General features: G+C 56.2%; 1 protein-coding gene across 3 annotated transcripts; it reads left to right on the forward strand.

Moving 5' to 3' along the window:
* The first annotated feature begins 4612 nt into the window (after window positions 1-4612).
* Window positions 4613-12247, forward strand: HMGB3 (high mobility group box 3). Of its 3 annotated transcripts, XM_082864739.1 has the most exons (6): window positions 4873-4926; window positions 7170-7405; window positions 9552-9706; window positions 9983-10122; window positions 10584-10758; window positions 11195-12247. In XM_082864739.1, exons 2-6 carry the CDS (start codon window positions 7201-7203, stop codon window positions 11333-11335), a joined length of 816 nt encoding a protein of 271 aa, XP_082720865.1. In that variant the 5' UTR covers window positions 4873-4926; window positions 7170-7200; the 3' UTR covers window positions 11336-12247. The 3 variants fall into 3 exon arrangements, with proteins under 3 accessions (XP_082720864.1, XP_082720865.1, XP_082720866.1); XM_082864738.1 differs by lacking the exon at window positions 7170-7405 and having other exon boundaries at window positions 4613-4926; XM_082864740.1 differs by lacking the exons at window positions 4873-4926; window positions 7170-7405 and adding an exon at window positions 7551-7735.
* The last annotated feature ends 253 nt before the right edge of the window (window positions 12248-12500 follow it).

Genomic DNA, 12500 nt, shown 5'->3' on the forward strand with positions numbered 1-12500 from the left:
CGTTCCCTCCACACCAGCATCAGATAACACAGGCATGCCTTTGCTTTCTCAGGCCTTTGCTCATTCATCTAGTATTTCTCCGAGTGTCTCCTGGGTCCCCAGCCATGTGCTCGTTGGGCAGAAGCCCAATTGAGACAGACACTCAACGAGCAATCGCGCCACAAAGGAGACCAGAGGGAAGCAAGGAAAGTGTGGGCAGGGGATGTCCCCTCGCTGGCTGGGGGCTGGGCTGAGGTCTCAAGGGTAGCAGCATTTGCTTAGGAGCAGAAGGGGGAGCGGGTCCCAGGCAGCAGGAATAGCAAGTAAGCACACACTCCCAGGGATGGGTGGGAGAGAGGATGGCCTGTGGAGGGAACTGGCATTAAGAGTGAAGGGGGCCTTCCCCTGGTGGTCCAGTGGTTAAGAACCCGCCTTCCAGTGCAGGGGACGCAGGTCCAATCCCTGGTCGGGAAACTAAGATCCCGCGGCCCGTGCGCTCCAGAGCCTGCGCACTAGAGAGCCCGCGGGCCACAACGCAGATCCTGCAGCCAAATAAATAAATATGTTTTAAAAAGAGTGAAGGGGAGCTGGGGTTAGGGAGCAGAGGGTGGGGAAGAGGTTGCAGAAGCACGCAGGGTGTGCTCTGGTCTGCAGAAGTGGGGAAGAGAGGCCATGGAGGGCTGACGTGACAGCTAGATTTACAATTTGAAAAAAGATCACACTGGCTCTGGCTGGGAGGTCTCAAATCCAGGCCCACACCAGCCTCTGGGCCCCTCTGGCCCATCCCCCACCCCCACCCCCGCAGCGAAGGGGAGAGCTTTCTCAGATGGAGCTCTGATGGGGTCACCACCTGCTCAGAATTCTGCCATGGCTGCCCATTTTCCGGAGCCTCTGAAAACCTACTGCGTCTGCCAGGACAACCTCTGTGTCTCCAGAGCGGCTCTTACTGCCCCGTTTCCTGGCCACAGTAGCTTTTGAGTCCTCACGCCAGTTCAGTGCACACTTTCACACCTCCGTTCACGGGTCCTGCTTTCCCCACGGCCTGCGGTAATTTGCTCCTTGTCAGCCCGTGGAACCCTCACGAACCCTGGATGCCAGGCTCAACGTGACCTCCTGTACTCAGAAAGCCTTCCCAGACCCACTCCACCTTCCTCTGGCCTTCGCTTGTTCTATTCTGCTGACATTTATTGCATCCTCGACCCGTTTACTGCTGTTGGTGTGTCTGCTCTCTCGAGATTGCGAGTTGCCTGAGGGTGGGGACTCTGCCTTAAGAATGTAAGTGGTCAAAGTCGATGGAAAACTCATTGTCAACAAATCTGAATGGAGTCCCCGCTCTGCGCTACACGCTGGGGAGATGGCAGAGAACAGAGCAGACAGAAGTGTCCGCTCTCATGGGGCTCACTGTCCAGTGGGGAGGCTGGCAATCAGCAAGACGAATGGAAAGGTGTAGTGAGTGAGCTCACGAGCTCGTGTTAAGCGCACGTGGATAAATAAAGCAGGGGGAAGGAAGGCAGGGGATGCGGAATTGCGGCTTTCAGTTTTCAATAGGGTAGTCAGGGAAGGTGACATTGGAGCAAAGATCTAAAGGAGGTGAGGGCAAGAGCCTCGCAGATATAGGGGGGAAGATCATCCCAGGCAGAGGGAAGAGCATGTGCCAAGGGCCTGGGGTGGCTATTCCCGAGTGAGGTGGGGGCAGGGTGAGGAGAGACTTGAGAGATAGAATCAGGGGTGAGTGTGGTGAGGGGGAGTGACTTGGGCTGTACCCTGAGGGGACAGGGTAAAGGTCCAAGGGTCCTGAACAGCGGAAGGACAGGGTCTGGCTTAGCAAGTTGCCTCCGGCCGCTGTGCAGAGACAGACTGATGACAGGTGTCATCCTTGGCAGAGTCAGGCTCTATCACAGGCCGCTAGGCCTGTTTCTGAAGCCCTTTTCCCAGAGGACTGGGCATGTGGAGGGCCTCTGCAAGGCCACATTTCAGGTTCGTTTTGGTTTTGGGGGAGGGGCAGGGTGGGTGAAGATGGCAGAGTCATTCTCTTTGTGAAGCCCCATCAGCCATCCTAAGAACAATGATGCCCAAAGAGATGCCAGGGACCAGCCGCTGCCCCTCCTTCTCATGACGGGAAACTTAGGCCCAGAAAAAGGGCACGGGGAGCATTTTAAAAGCAACAACTCCTATCCCGAAAGTGGCAAGCTTCAGCTCTCCCCTCCCCACCGCAGGAATCCCTTTGGTTCAAGCGAGGAGAAACAGTTTGTACCGTTTCCCAAAGAGGGGGATGCTGGCCCATTGGCTGCTCAGTGAGTCAGAGCCGGGCCTTTGCATCACTTGGGCGGTCACAGAAGGGCCTGCGGTATCAGGTGGTCAGAAACCCGGGGCGGCTCTGAGAATCTGGCGCTGCGCTCTAGGTGCGAGGGGGTCTGGGGTGAGGCGGTCTAGACCCAGTCACCCAGCAGTGGGTAAAGTCTTCAAGGCCTGACAGGGCAGGACTGCTCCCGGAATGGGCTGGGTCAGAGGAGGTGACCCCACTGAGTGTCTCCTCCCCTCCTCGCCCTTCCCCCATCACAGCTCTCCCAGGACTGGGTGCCTGGGAGAGCAGGGACCCTTCATTTCGTCTTCATCTTCGCCAGGAACCCTGGCCCGCCTGGCACGTCCTTGACTCGAGATGGGCTTGCATGGAGGAGGACTGTGTGCCCACAGGGCAGCAGTGTGGGCAGTATCGTGGAGGAAATCCTTTCGTCGTTGCCCCACTTCTCACTTTCAGTCAATGTGAAGTGGGGCCCGGCAGGCCTGGAGGCGCTGGTGTGGCCGCGTCATTTAAAGAGCACTGGCTCCCGCACTCCCTTCCCGCAGCGGCCTGACCCATGGCCTCGGGGGCAGGCGAGGTGGCGCTGGCTGCCCCTGCCACCTCGCCAATGGCTATTGCATCCACAGTGGAGCTGAGCTATTAAGAGTAAGACAGGGCTTCCCTGGTGGCACAGTGGTTGAGAGTCCGCCTGCCGATGCAGGGGACAAGGGTTCGTGCCCCGGTCCGGGAAGATCCCACATGCCGCGGAGCGGCTGGGCCCGTGAGCCATGGCCGCTGAGCCTGCGCGTCCGGAGCCTGTGCTCCGCAACAGGAGAGGCCGCAACAGTGAGAGGCCCGCGTACCGCAAAAAACAAACAAACAAACAAACAAAAAAGAGTAAGACAAGTGTGGGACTTCCCTGGTGGTCCAGTAGTTAGGATTCCACGCTCTCACTGCCAGGGGCCCAGGTTCAATCCCTGCTCCCTGATCGGGGAACTGAGATCCCACAAGCCCCACGGCGCGGCCAAAAGAAAAAAGAGTAACACAAGCGTGACACTAAGGGTCAAGAGACCAGTATTGCAGCCCCTGCTCAGCCACTGACTCCTGGGGGGCCCTCTGTGGCAGGAGGGGGCTGGGCTAGTGGGCTTCCGAGGTGCCAGTGTCTCTAATGCTCTACAATCCCATTAGAAGAGAGCCGGAGAGCCTTGGTTCCTGTGTTCGGGAAAAGAGTCCAGTTGGAATGTAACTCCCACCCAAGAGCAGAGGGAAGGTGAGGTGGAGGCGCCGGGGGAGGCGCCAGATCCCCTGGGAGTGAGCAGAGTGGGGCAAGGGCCCTGGGAAGGCCTAGAAGCCAGCAGTTAGACTCCCTACCTGTGATGACTGGAATTTACAAAGGCTCCCAGTTTGCTAGTGAAGGGCTATGCTCACTGTGGGATCTTCACAGCAAGTGCCCTTAACATATTTTAAGTGATTCAACAATCTGACCCCACCTCTGCCCCCCGAAATCCACCTGGCGCGTTTCCATGGATTCTTCAAAGGAGGCTGGCCTGGATGGGCCTCGGGGATGCCACCTTTAAGCCCTGGGTGGGGTTGGGGGACGGTGAGGTCTAAGGAACCAGGGTTTCATTTTTGTTGAATGATGAAGATTCCCCTTAGTTTTGGGGGAAGGGGGTCTTGAACTGACAGGCATCGGAAACCTCTTTCCCACACTCTGTCATATTTCCTATTGCCTTGGAGTATTTTCCTAACGTCTCCAGGCAGCGAAGCGGCTTACAGGATTCTGGTTTGAGATTCCCCTGCGTGGATGGGCCTGACCTCAAAGGGGACTGATGCAGCTAAAGCGCTTTCCAGCGCCTTGACCAGGTGGAGCGACCCCAAGCCACTGGGCAGCGAACTCTGCTGCAGACAGAAGAGGCAACTTGCCTTGGAAGCCCTGAGCCCAGGCCATGCCCGGGCATCCCTGACTTTCTGTCACTTTTTTCACCTTCCAGGCTGTTTCTTAGCCGTATCCTGGGCAGCCTTTTACAGGTGACAGTCAGATCACTTTCACACACACCCTCGCAAGCAGACTGGACAGTGGCTGGGGTGGATAACGCAGGTCGAATCACCTTTGACACATGACACTGAGGCTGGCAGAGCTGAGGTGACATGGCAGAAGGCCCACCATGAAGTCAGTGACAGAGTCCAAAGCCACTGCCTCGCCCCTGCCCTCCAGTCCCAACCCCGCTTCACCCCATCTCCCTTCTGTTATTTATTTATTAGTAGACATTCAAGACGTGTACGTGGGATTGAATTATGAGAGAGTTTCTGCTGAGGTAGGGACCTACCAGGCACCGCCTGCGCTCCAGCTGCTGCCACAGACAGGCCGTGCTGAGGAGAAACCTAGGCTGCGAGGGGCCTCCCAACTGAGGCTCATGTGGAATAGATGGAGGAACTGGGGAGACTGGGCCTGAAGGAGACATGGAGACTTGGGGTGATATGTGTGTTTGTTGGGGGCAGGTCAGGGAACCATGGCAAGAGCCTTCACATCTCTGGCACGGGTCAGCGTGACCACAGATCGAAGCTTCAGGCCAAGTGCTTCAACTTGATAAGAGGAGTGGCTTTCTTGGGAGCAGACGTGAAAATTCTTCCTTTGAAGAATGGGAGGAAGCCTTTCGTCATTCAAAGTACGTACACAGAAATCGGAGGCAGCGGGTAGGGAAGGGGGGTCTTGACGGTGATGTCTGGACACCACTTACCGTAAGCTCTCTTCTGGCTCTTATTTCTCTGGCTTGGCTTTCAAAACTCCTGCCCCTGGGAATGCCCTGGGTGTGAGTGTGTACACACGTGCTGCTTGTGACTTCCCTGTGCTTGTAAGTGGGACCCTCACCAACCACCCGAGGGCTTGCCAAGTCGTGCCCGTGGGCTCTGAGGCTGACCACGCCGGTTCCCCCAGCTCGGTGCTTGCCAACTTCTAAGGGCAGCTTCCCACTGTGGCCAGGACACCAGGCGGTGGCTGGACCAGAAGGAGGCCCCTGTCCTGCCTGAGACCCTGACTCCCATCTCTGGCCTAGAAAGGCCTGACAACATTGAGAGGCTAGGGCACTCTGTAGACTGGTTAGACCATAAGTGGAGGCCCTGCTCCCCTCTGGGAAGGGTAGAAACAGAAGAGGGGGAGTGGCTTGGGCAGATCAGACCCTGAGAACCTGATCGTGGAAGAAGCTGGAGCTGTCCACCTGGAGAAGAGACTTGGCCTGCTGTGAAATCTCTGAAGGGTAAGGGATTGGACTGTGTGTAGGATGGTGGCCCCAGGACTCAGAGATAGCCCCAGGCGGAAAAGACAGCCCAGAAGGGAGGTGGTAAGCTCACTGTGAGTGGAGGTATGCAAGCAGAAGGTAGGCAACCACTCAGCTAGCTCTAACAGGGACCTTTAGACGAGGGAGCCTTAAGATGTCTGCATTCCTAAGAGTCTGTATGTTGGGGACCTAGGAAACTGACTTGATACCTGTGGCTCTTGTCAAAAGAGCACTACCTTTGCCTTTTGGTCTCAGTTGGATCCCTAATGTTGGAAGCCCAGCAGTGCCAGCTGCAGGGGCTCAGACTTGCCCAGGACATTCAGAGGAGTTGGCAAGAGCTGGGTGGGGGTGGGGAGGTAGGTGTCTTGTGAGGTCAGCTCCCTTGCATACCTCAAACTCAGCTACAGTTTCTGGAAACAGCATTTGGAAAACTCATCTTTTGGTGGGTCTCATCTCTAACGATGGGAATTGTAAATAGCTGGCTACCTTGGCCTTCCAAAGTGCTTTAGAAAGGGAACTTCGATAGAAACTCATGATGCCTCTTCTACTATTTTCTCTAAATTTCAACCCTTGAAATGTGCTCCTTTTTCTCCCCCTTCCTTTTTTCTTCCATTCTTTCCAGGATGCTCATGGTATCTCCAAGAGGGAAGGGGGCGCTCAGATATTTTTCAACAGGCCTGATACTAGCATCTGGAAAGGGACATTTCTTCCTCCTGTGTGACTCTCCTGTACAAGGCGGGACATTTGGCATCCCTGGCCATCCCATCCTCATATTAAACTCCAGCAGCATATCCCAGTCATGCAGCATTTCCCAGCATCCCTTAGAGGTGACACTGTCCCCCTCAACACACGCATTTTGAAAACCATTGCCTGAATCCCCCCAAAAGAATTGACTGGCTCAAGGCCATACCACCCAGTGACAAAGCCAAGGCCAAGTCAAATCTCATTCATTTATTCCAAGAACTTTTATTCTTCAACAGGGTGTGTGTCAGAAGAGCAAAGGGAACGCGGGCCTGAACTGAGGCAGTGAAGAGGGGACTCCCGCCCGCAAAACTACTACTTCCCACGATTTCTCTCCTTTTGCCAAACTCCGGTTCCCTCCTCTAGCCCACCTAGCTCGCCGTTTCCGCAATTGCAGCACAGATTGACTTTCTGGCAATTAGTGGAAAGAGTGTAGTCGAGCGCGATCCGCGGGAGGAGAATCAGGTGCTTTTCAGGCGGGGCAGGGGAGTGAGAGTGCCGAAACCCAGAGGTCTCCGGAGCGAGCAGCCGCCTTCCGCCGGGCATTCGAGAGTGAGCTGCCGCCAGGCCCCAGCGGCAGAGTCACGGCGGAACTCGGTGGAGGTGGAGGACCGTCGACCCTCGCGGTTGATCCCTGGAGGTGTCCCGGGGCGGGGGGGGGGCTGTCTGGGGGCCAGGGGTCGGGGCTGGGGGCTCACAGGCCGCGGCGCAGATGGAGCAGAGAGCAGCGCAGCCGGGCTCGACCTCGCCCTCCAGACACCAGAGGCCGAGGCCGCTGGGAATGGCGGGGCCACCTCTCCAAAGTCCTTTGAGATCCCAGCTCTGTTCGAAGACGGGGGTGCGGGGGGGTGGGACAGCGAGATTATTATTATTCCTCTGTTTTGCCTCTGCAGCCAGCGCCGGCGGGTTGTTCTGTTTGAATGAATGATCCCAGCGGCCGCGCCCAATGGGCGCCCGCGCCTGTTTAATATTCATGAGGCCCGCAGCCAATGGCCGGGCGAGGAGGCTGTTTTAAACGGCGGAGCCCGCTGGCCAATCAGGCGGCTCTCGTGGAGGCAGCTAGCGCGAGGCTGTGGAGCGCTGAGCCGCGCGTCGTGCCCTGCGCTGCCCAGACTAGCGAACAATACAGGTACGTTTTGCACCGCCCGCCCGCCCGCCGCCGCCGCCGCCGCCGCCGCCGCCGCCGCCGCCGCCGCCGCCGCGCCCGCACAACTTTCCGGCCCGCGCCGCCGCGAGCGCGCTCCGCCGCCGCCCCCTGCCTCTCCTCCCTGCGCCCTTCCCTCCCCCTTCGCCTCCTTTCTTGCTAGGTGCGGGAAGGAAGGAGCAATTCAGGTGTTTCAACTTTTCAGTGCTTCAAGCTGAGCTCCCCGCTGTCGGGGCTGGGCTCCCTCCGCGGAGCCACCCTCGGCCGACGCCCCCGGGGCAACGGCCCAGGGACCGAGGCCCCCTGAAGCCAGAGGTTCGGGCAGCTGCGGCGGCGCGAGCCGAGGGGCGGCTGCGGGTTCGGGCGGCGCGCGTCCCGGCGCGGGGCGGCGGCCCGGGGAAGGGGGCCGGTGCTCCCCGGCCCGGGACGGACTCCGCGGGGGGCGGGCGATCGCTGCCCGCCGGGGGCTACGGCGCAGGCAAACTTCACTCCCGGGCTCGGCGGGCGCCGTGCAGACCCGCGGGCTGCACTGCTGCTTCTGCATTAACATGGCCGTCGCGGGAGCGCCCGGCGGCCCGTGGTGGGCGGGCGCGGGCCAGCCGCCCCCCGCTCCTCTCCTGCCCGCCGGGCACCGCCGCCGCCGCCGCGAACATGGCTGGCGCGGCGCTGGGCTCGGGCGAGCGGAGGACCGGCGGGCGGGTGGGCGGGATGGGCGGCGGCGGCTCCCGGGCGGGCTCCGGGATCGGCCCCGGCGCTCGCGGCCTGCGGCCGGAGGCGTGGAGAGCCGGGGTCGCCGCCGCGGGCCCCGGCGCGGCCGAGCGTCATGGCCGCACGGGTGCCTTTGTTATCCGGAGCAGTGCGCCCCGCGCCGGCGGGGGCGGGGGGGCTCCGGCCCGCGGCCCCCGCAGCCCCGGGCTGGGCGGGGCGGGGTGGGGGCTGGCGAGCAGGCGGCGGCGGCGGCGGCGGGGCCCGGACCGCTTTGTTCGCCGCCGCCTGCGCCGGCCGCGCGCGGATCAGCCATTTTAGCGAACGGGGCTCGGAGGCACGGCTGGCGCCGCCGTCGCCGCCGCCGTTGCTCGCCCGGCTCCGCGCCCCCGGCGCGCTGCCGCCGCCGCCGCCCCCGACCCCGTGCGCCCCCCGGGGGTGGCAGCGGCGGATTTCAGGGGCACTTTCTTTCATCAGGAAGCTTTTGACAAAATGGAAGGTGAATTATGTGTGTCCCGGTGACCCAGCGCGGGGCCGAGCCCGGCTGCCCATGGCCGGCCCGGGGTTCCCCCGCGACCCGTCCCGCCGCACCCATGCCGCCGCCGCGGGGCCCTAATTCAGCCCTTCGGTCTGTCCCTGCGAAGGGGAGCGCTTTAGTTTTGAGTGATGACCTTGGGTGTGGGAAAAGGAAAAGATGGCGGGAAGCAGGGGGGGTGGGACAGGGACGATGACACGCCACAGCTGCATTTTTATTTGGAAACTTTGGAGAAAGTGTTCCTGGCTGGACATGCGTTCCGCTTTACGGACGAGCAAGACTACCCCTTTTGGTCTCCCCTCCCCCTTTAGGTAACGATGAAGTGACAGATTTGAACTAGTAGTACAAGGGATATCTGCTCACTTGCCAGCTCACCCTTCTTGTAAAAGCCATTTCTATAAGCCAGAACGCTTCAAAAATAGTGAAATTTCAAATGTTCCCTCTTTGCACTTCTGCTGCTTGGATCTTGTGTTTGGCAGTGGTGACAGTATTTTCGTCTCTAACATAGTAAAACAGATGACCAGCTAGCCTTAAATCGTTGGTTTCAAGCTTCAGCCATCCACCTGCGCCCTCTACAAATGTGTCCTCCCCATTATGTGATTGTCGTTTTCAAAACGTGGTAGTTCTGGGTCGGAATAGACCTGAGCCACCCCACTTGAGTTGGTTCCATTTGGACAACTTGATCTCTCTCAGAGAGTAACTCGCAAACCAGCGCACTTCATGCTGGTCAAAAGTTAAATGACATGCGACAGTGAAACTGATTTCCTCCCCACTCTTCCTTCAGCTGCAAGTGGCATCTGGGGGGAGGAGGGTTCTTCCTAAATGGCCACCTTTGGTATATCTTGTATACATTCATTGTATTTGTTTTTCTTTCTCTCTTCTTTTCATCAGTCAAGATGGGTAAAGGTGATCCCAAGAAACCAAAGGGCAAGATGTCTGCTTATGCCTTCTTTGTGCAGACGTGCAGAGAGGAACATAAGAAGAAAAACCCCGAGGTCCCTGTCAATTTTGCAGAATTTTCCAAGAAATGCTCCGAGAGGTGGAAGGTATTTTTCTCTTGTGTCTTTCAAGCCAGTCCTAGTTGGATTTCACACTTTGTGCTTACTTACCTTCAGTGTAACCCCAGGTGGCTGTTTTCTTCCTCTTAGACTCATCTTGCCTGTCTTTAGAACTTTGCATGTGTGCTTTTATTTTCGAAGACTCTACCAGGGTTTCAGTCCCCTTTTGCAAGTGATTATAGCAGCTGCCACTTTAACTACAGGACAGCTGAACAGGTATGTGCTCACTGCATTGAGGAATTTAACAGGTCCTATTCTTTGCAGACAATGTCTGGGAAAGAGAAGTCTAAATTTGATGAAATGGCAAAGGCAGATAAAGTGCGCTATGATCGGGAAATGAAGGATTACGGACCAGCTAAGGGAGGCAAGAAGAAGAAGGACCCGAATGCTCCCAAGAGGCCACCGTAAGTGACTGTAGGATTCAGGATAACAGTTAAGAGCTTTCCTTCTGCTTGAAAGATTTTTTAAAAGATAACTTTACCTAAAAAATGTTGAGATACCTCTGCAAAACATTCTGTACTTTGAGCTTTAAAATGCAGGGCCAGGGAAGTCCAGAGTTACAGCTGTGCTTGTGAGCTGTGCGCCTGGTTGGCTGTCGGCCTTTCCACTGGGAAGGGGGCACACAGTCCAGTTCTGGGTGTCAGGGTCCATAGGCATGTTCTCTCCCCTCTTCCCAGGAACCGAGGAAGCACCATATATTTCTGAAGCGTCGTAAGCATTCTGGTACCTACAACTTTGTAACATTGTGCATGGCATCACACATTTCTTCATGTGGCAGTAGTCATAGTGGTAGGAACACGGGATTTCGACTTCAGCTCCCATTTTGGTGGGTTCTCATCTAATGTATACCATTCTCCCCTCCAAGGTCTGGATTTTTCCTGTTCTGTTCTGAATTCCGCCCCAAGATCAAATCTACAAACCCTGGCATCTCTATTGGAGATGTGGCAAAGAAGCTGGGCGAAATGTGGAATAACTTAAGTGACAGCGAGAAGCAGCCATACATCAACAAGGCAGCAAAGCTGAAGGAGAAATACGAGAAGGTGAGAGGGGAATCAGTGTGCCCTGCGCGGGCTGGGGCCCCTGGGAGCCTGGATGGGTGAGCAGTCAGCTGCCCTGGCTGTGGCTGGGCCTGGGGTGGGAGGCTGCAGGAACCGTCTCCGCTCCACATCAGCCTGGTGTGCTGGTGGTCTGGCTTCTGACCGATGTTTGTATCTGGGGCAGCTTTTCAGGCAGGCCTCGAACTTGGATCATGTGGGATGCCCCGGGCAGAGGGTCCGATAGTGCTATTCACGGGACTTTGAGAGCCCTTGAACGCCCATTCACTCTGCAGTTGCGATGGCTGAGAACCCAACTTGAATCTGGAAACAAATACTTGAAAGAGCAGCCCTGTCTTCCTCCCTCGTTTTCTTATTCTGGGGCGGGGACGGCTTTGCTTCTACCCTTGGCTCATTTGGAATATGTCCCTGTTGCTTCCAGGATGTCGCAGACTATAAGTCTAAAGGGAAGTTTGATGGTGCCAAGGGCCCCGCTAAAGTGGCCCGGAAAAAGGTGGAAGAGGAAGATGAAGAGGACGAGGACGAGGACGAGGACGAGGACGAGGACGAGGAGGATGAATAAAAGGAACTGTTGGCCTGTCTCCTTGTGAATTACCTTAGCGTAGTGGGCGCAGGGATGGCCACAGCTCTCGCCTGGGGTGTGCCTGTTGCCTCCATTAGGTTGAATTACCCAGTTGGATCATGATTATATCGTAGTCTCTCAGAGTGCTCTAGCAATTGTCAGTGGTTTACGTGAAGTGGCCATGGGTGTCTGGAGCACCCGGAAACTGTATCAAAGTTGTACATATTTCCAAACATTTTTAAAATGAAAAGGCTCTCGTGTTCTCCTCACTCTGTGCACTTTGCTGTTGGTGTGACAAGGCATTTAAAGATGTTTCTGGCATTTTCTTTCTTTTTTTTTAATTTGTGAGGTGGTGTGTTAACTCTATGGTCATTGGCTAGGAATCCCGAGTTCTCAACTGTACATATCTATAGTTTGTAAAAAGAACAAAGCAACCGAGACACACTCTTAACGCTCCTTGCTTGGCGTGGAGGCTGTAGGAGCGATGCCTTCCGGAGAGGCCGTAGCTCAGGGCGTGCACTGTGGGGCTGGACCTGTGGACACTGCAGTGGGCATCCATTTAGCTTCAGGTTGTCTTGTTTCTGTATATAGAGACATAGCATCCCGCTGCCATTCTTAGCTGTGGAAAAGGGGGGGGTCAGCTGGCATGAGAAGTGTTTTGGATCCTTTTTAGTTGAAGTGCAGTAGTTTTAAACTGTTTGTTTTTTAAACAAACCATAGAACTCTTCATTGTCAGCAAAGCCAAGAGCCACTGCATTGATGAAAGTTCAAGAACGTTCTGTACTAAACACGATCTGCAATGTTCTGTTATTTTTTTTTTGTATGTTTAGAGTGCTGAAATGTTTTTGAAGTTAAATAAACAGTATTACATTTCTAAAATTGTGCTCTATGATAGTCTAAATGTCTGACTCACAGCAGTCCTAGCAGGAGGACAACCTACTCCATGGTATCTGGTGACTAGCCTCCTGGTGAACCTGGTAAATGATTGACCTACTGTGGCCAGCCTCCTGAGGATGGAGATTGGAAGAGGGCTACTTGAAGCTGCTGCATGATTTTGTTTGTGTCTGAGAGGCATTAAGATGCACATATATACAATGGAATATTACTCAGCCATAAAAAGAAACGAAATTGAGCTATTTGTAATGAGGTGGATAGACCTAGAGTC

This window comes from Leucopleurus acutus (genome assembly GCF_964270905.1).
Source record: "Leucopleurus acutus genome assembly, chromosome: X".
In the NCBI taxonomy this organism is placed as follows: Eukaryota; Metazoa; Chordata; class Mammalia; order Artiodactyla; family Delphinidae; genus Leucopleurus; species Leucopleurus acutus.

Coding starts and splice junctions, on each gene's coding strand:
- HMGB3 (XM_082864738.1), top strand. CDS start 4,686: ATGGAGGAACTGGGGAGACTGGGCCTGAAGGAGACATGGAGACTTGGG. Junction 9,707..9,982: donor AATGCTCCGAGAGGTGGAAG/GTATTTTTCTCT, acceptor TATTCTTTGCAG/ACAATGTCTGGGAAAGAGAA. Junction 10,759..11,194: donor TGAAGGAGAAATACGAGAAG/GTGAGAGGGGAA, acceptor TGTTGCTTCCAG/GATGTCGCAGACTATAAGTC.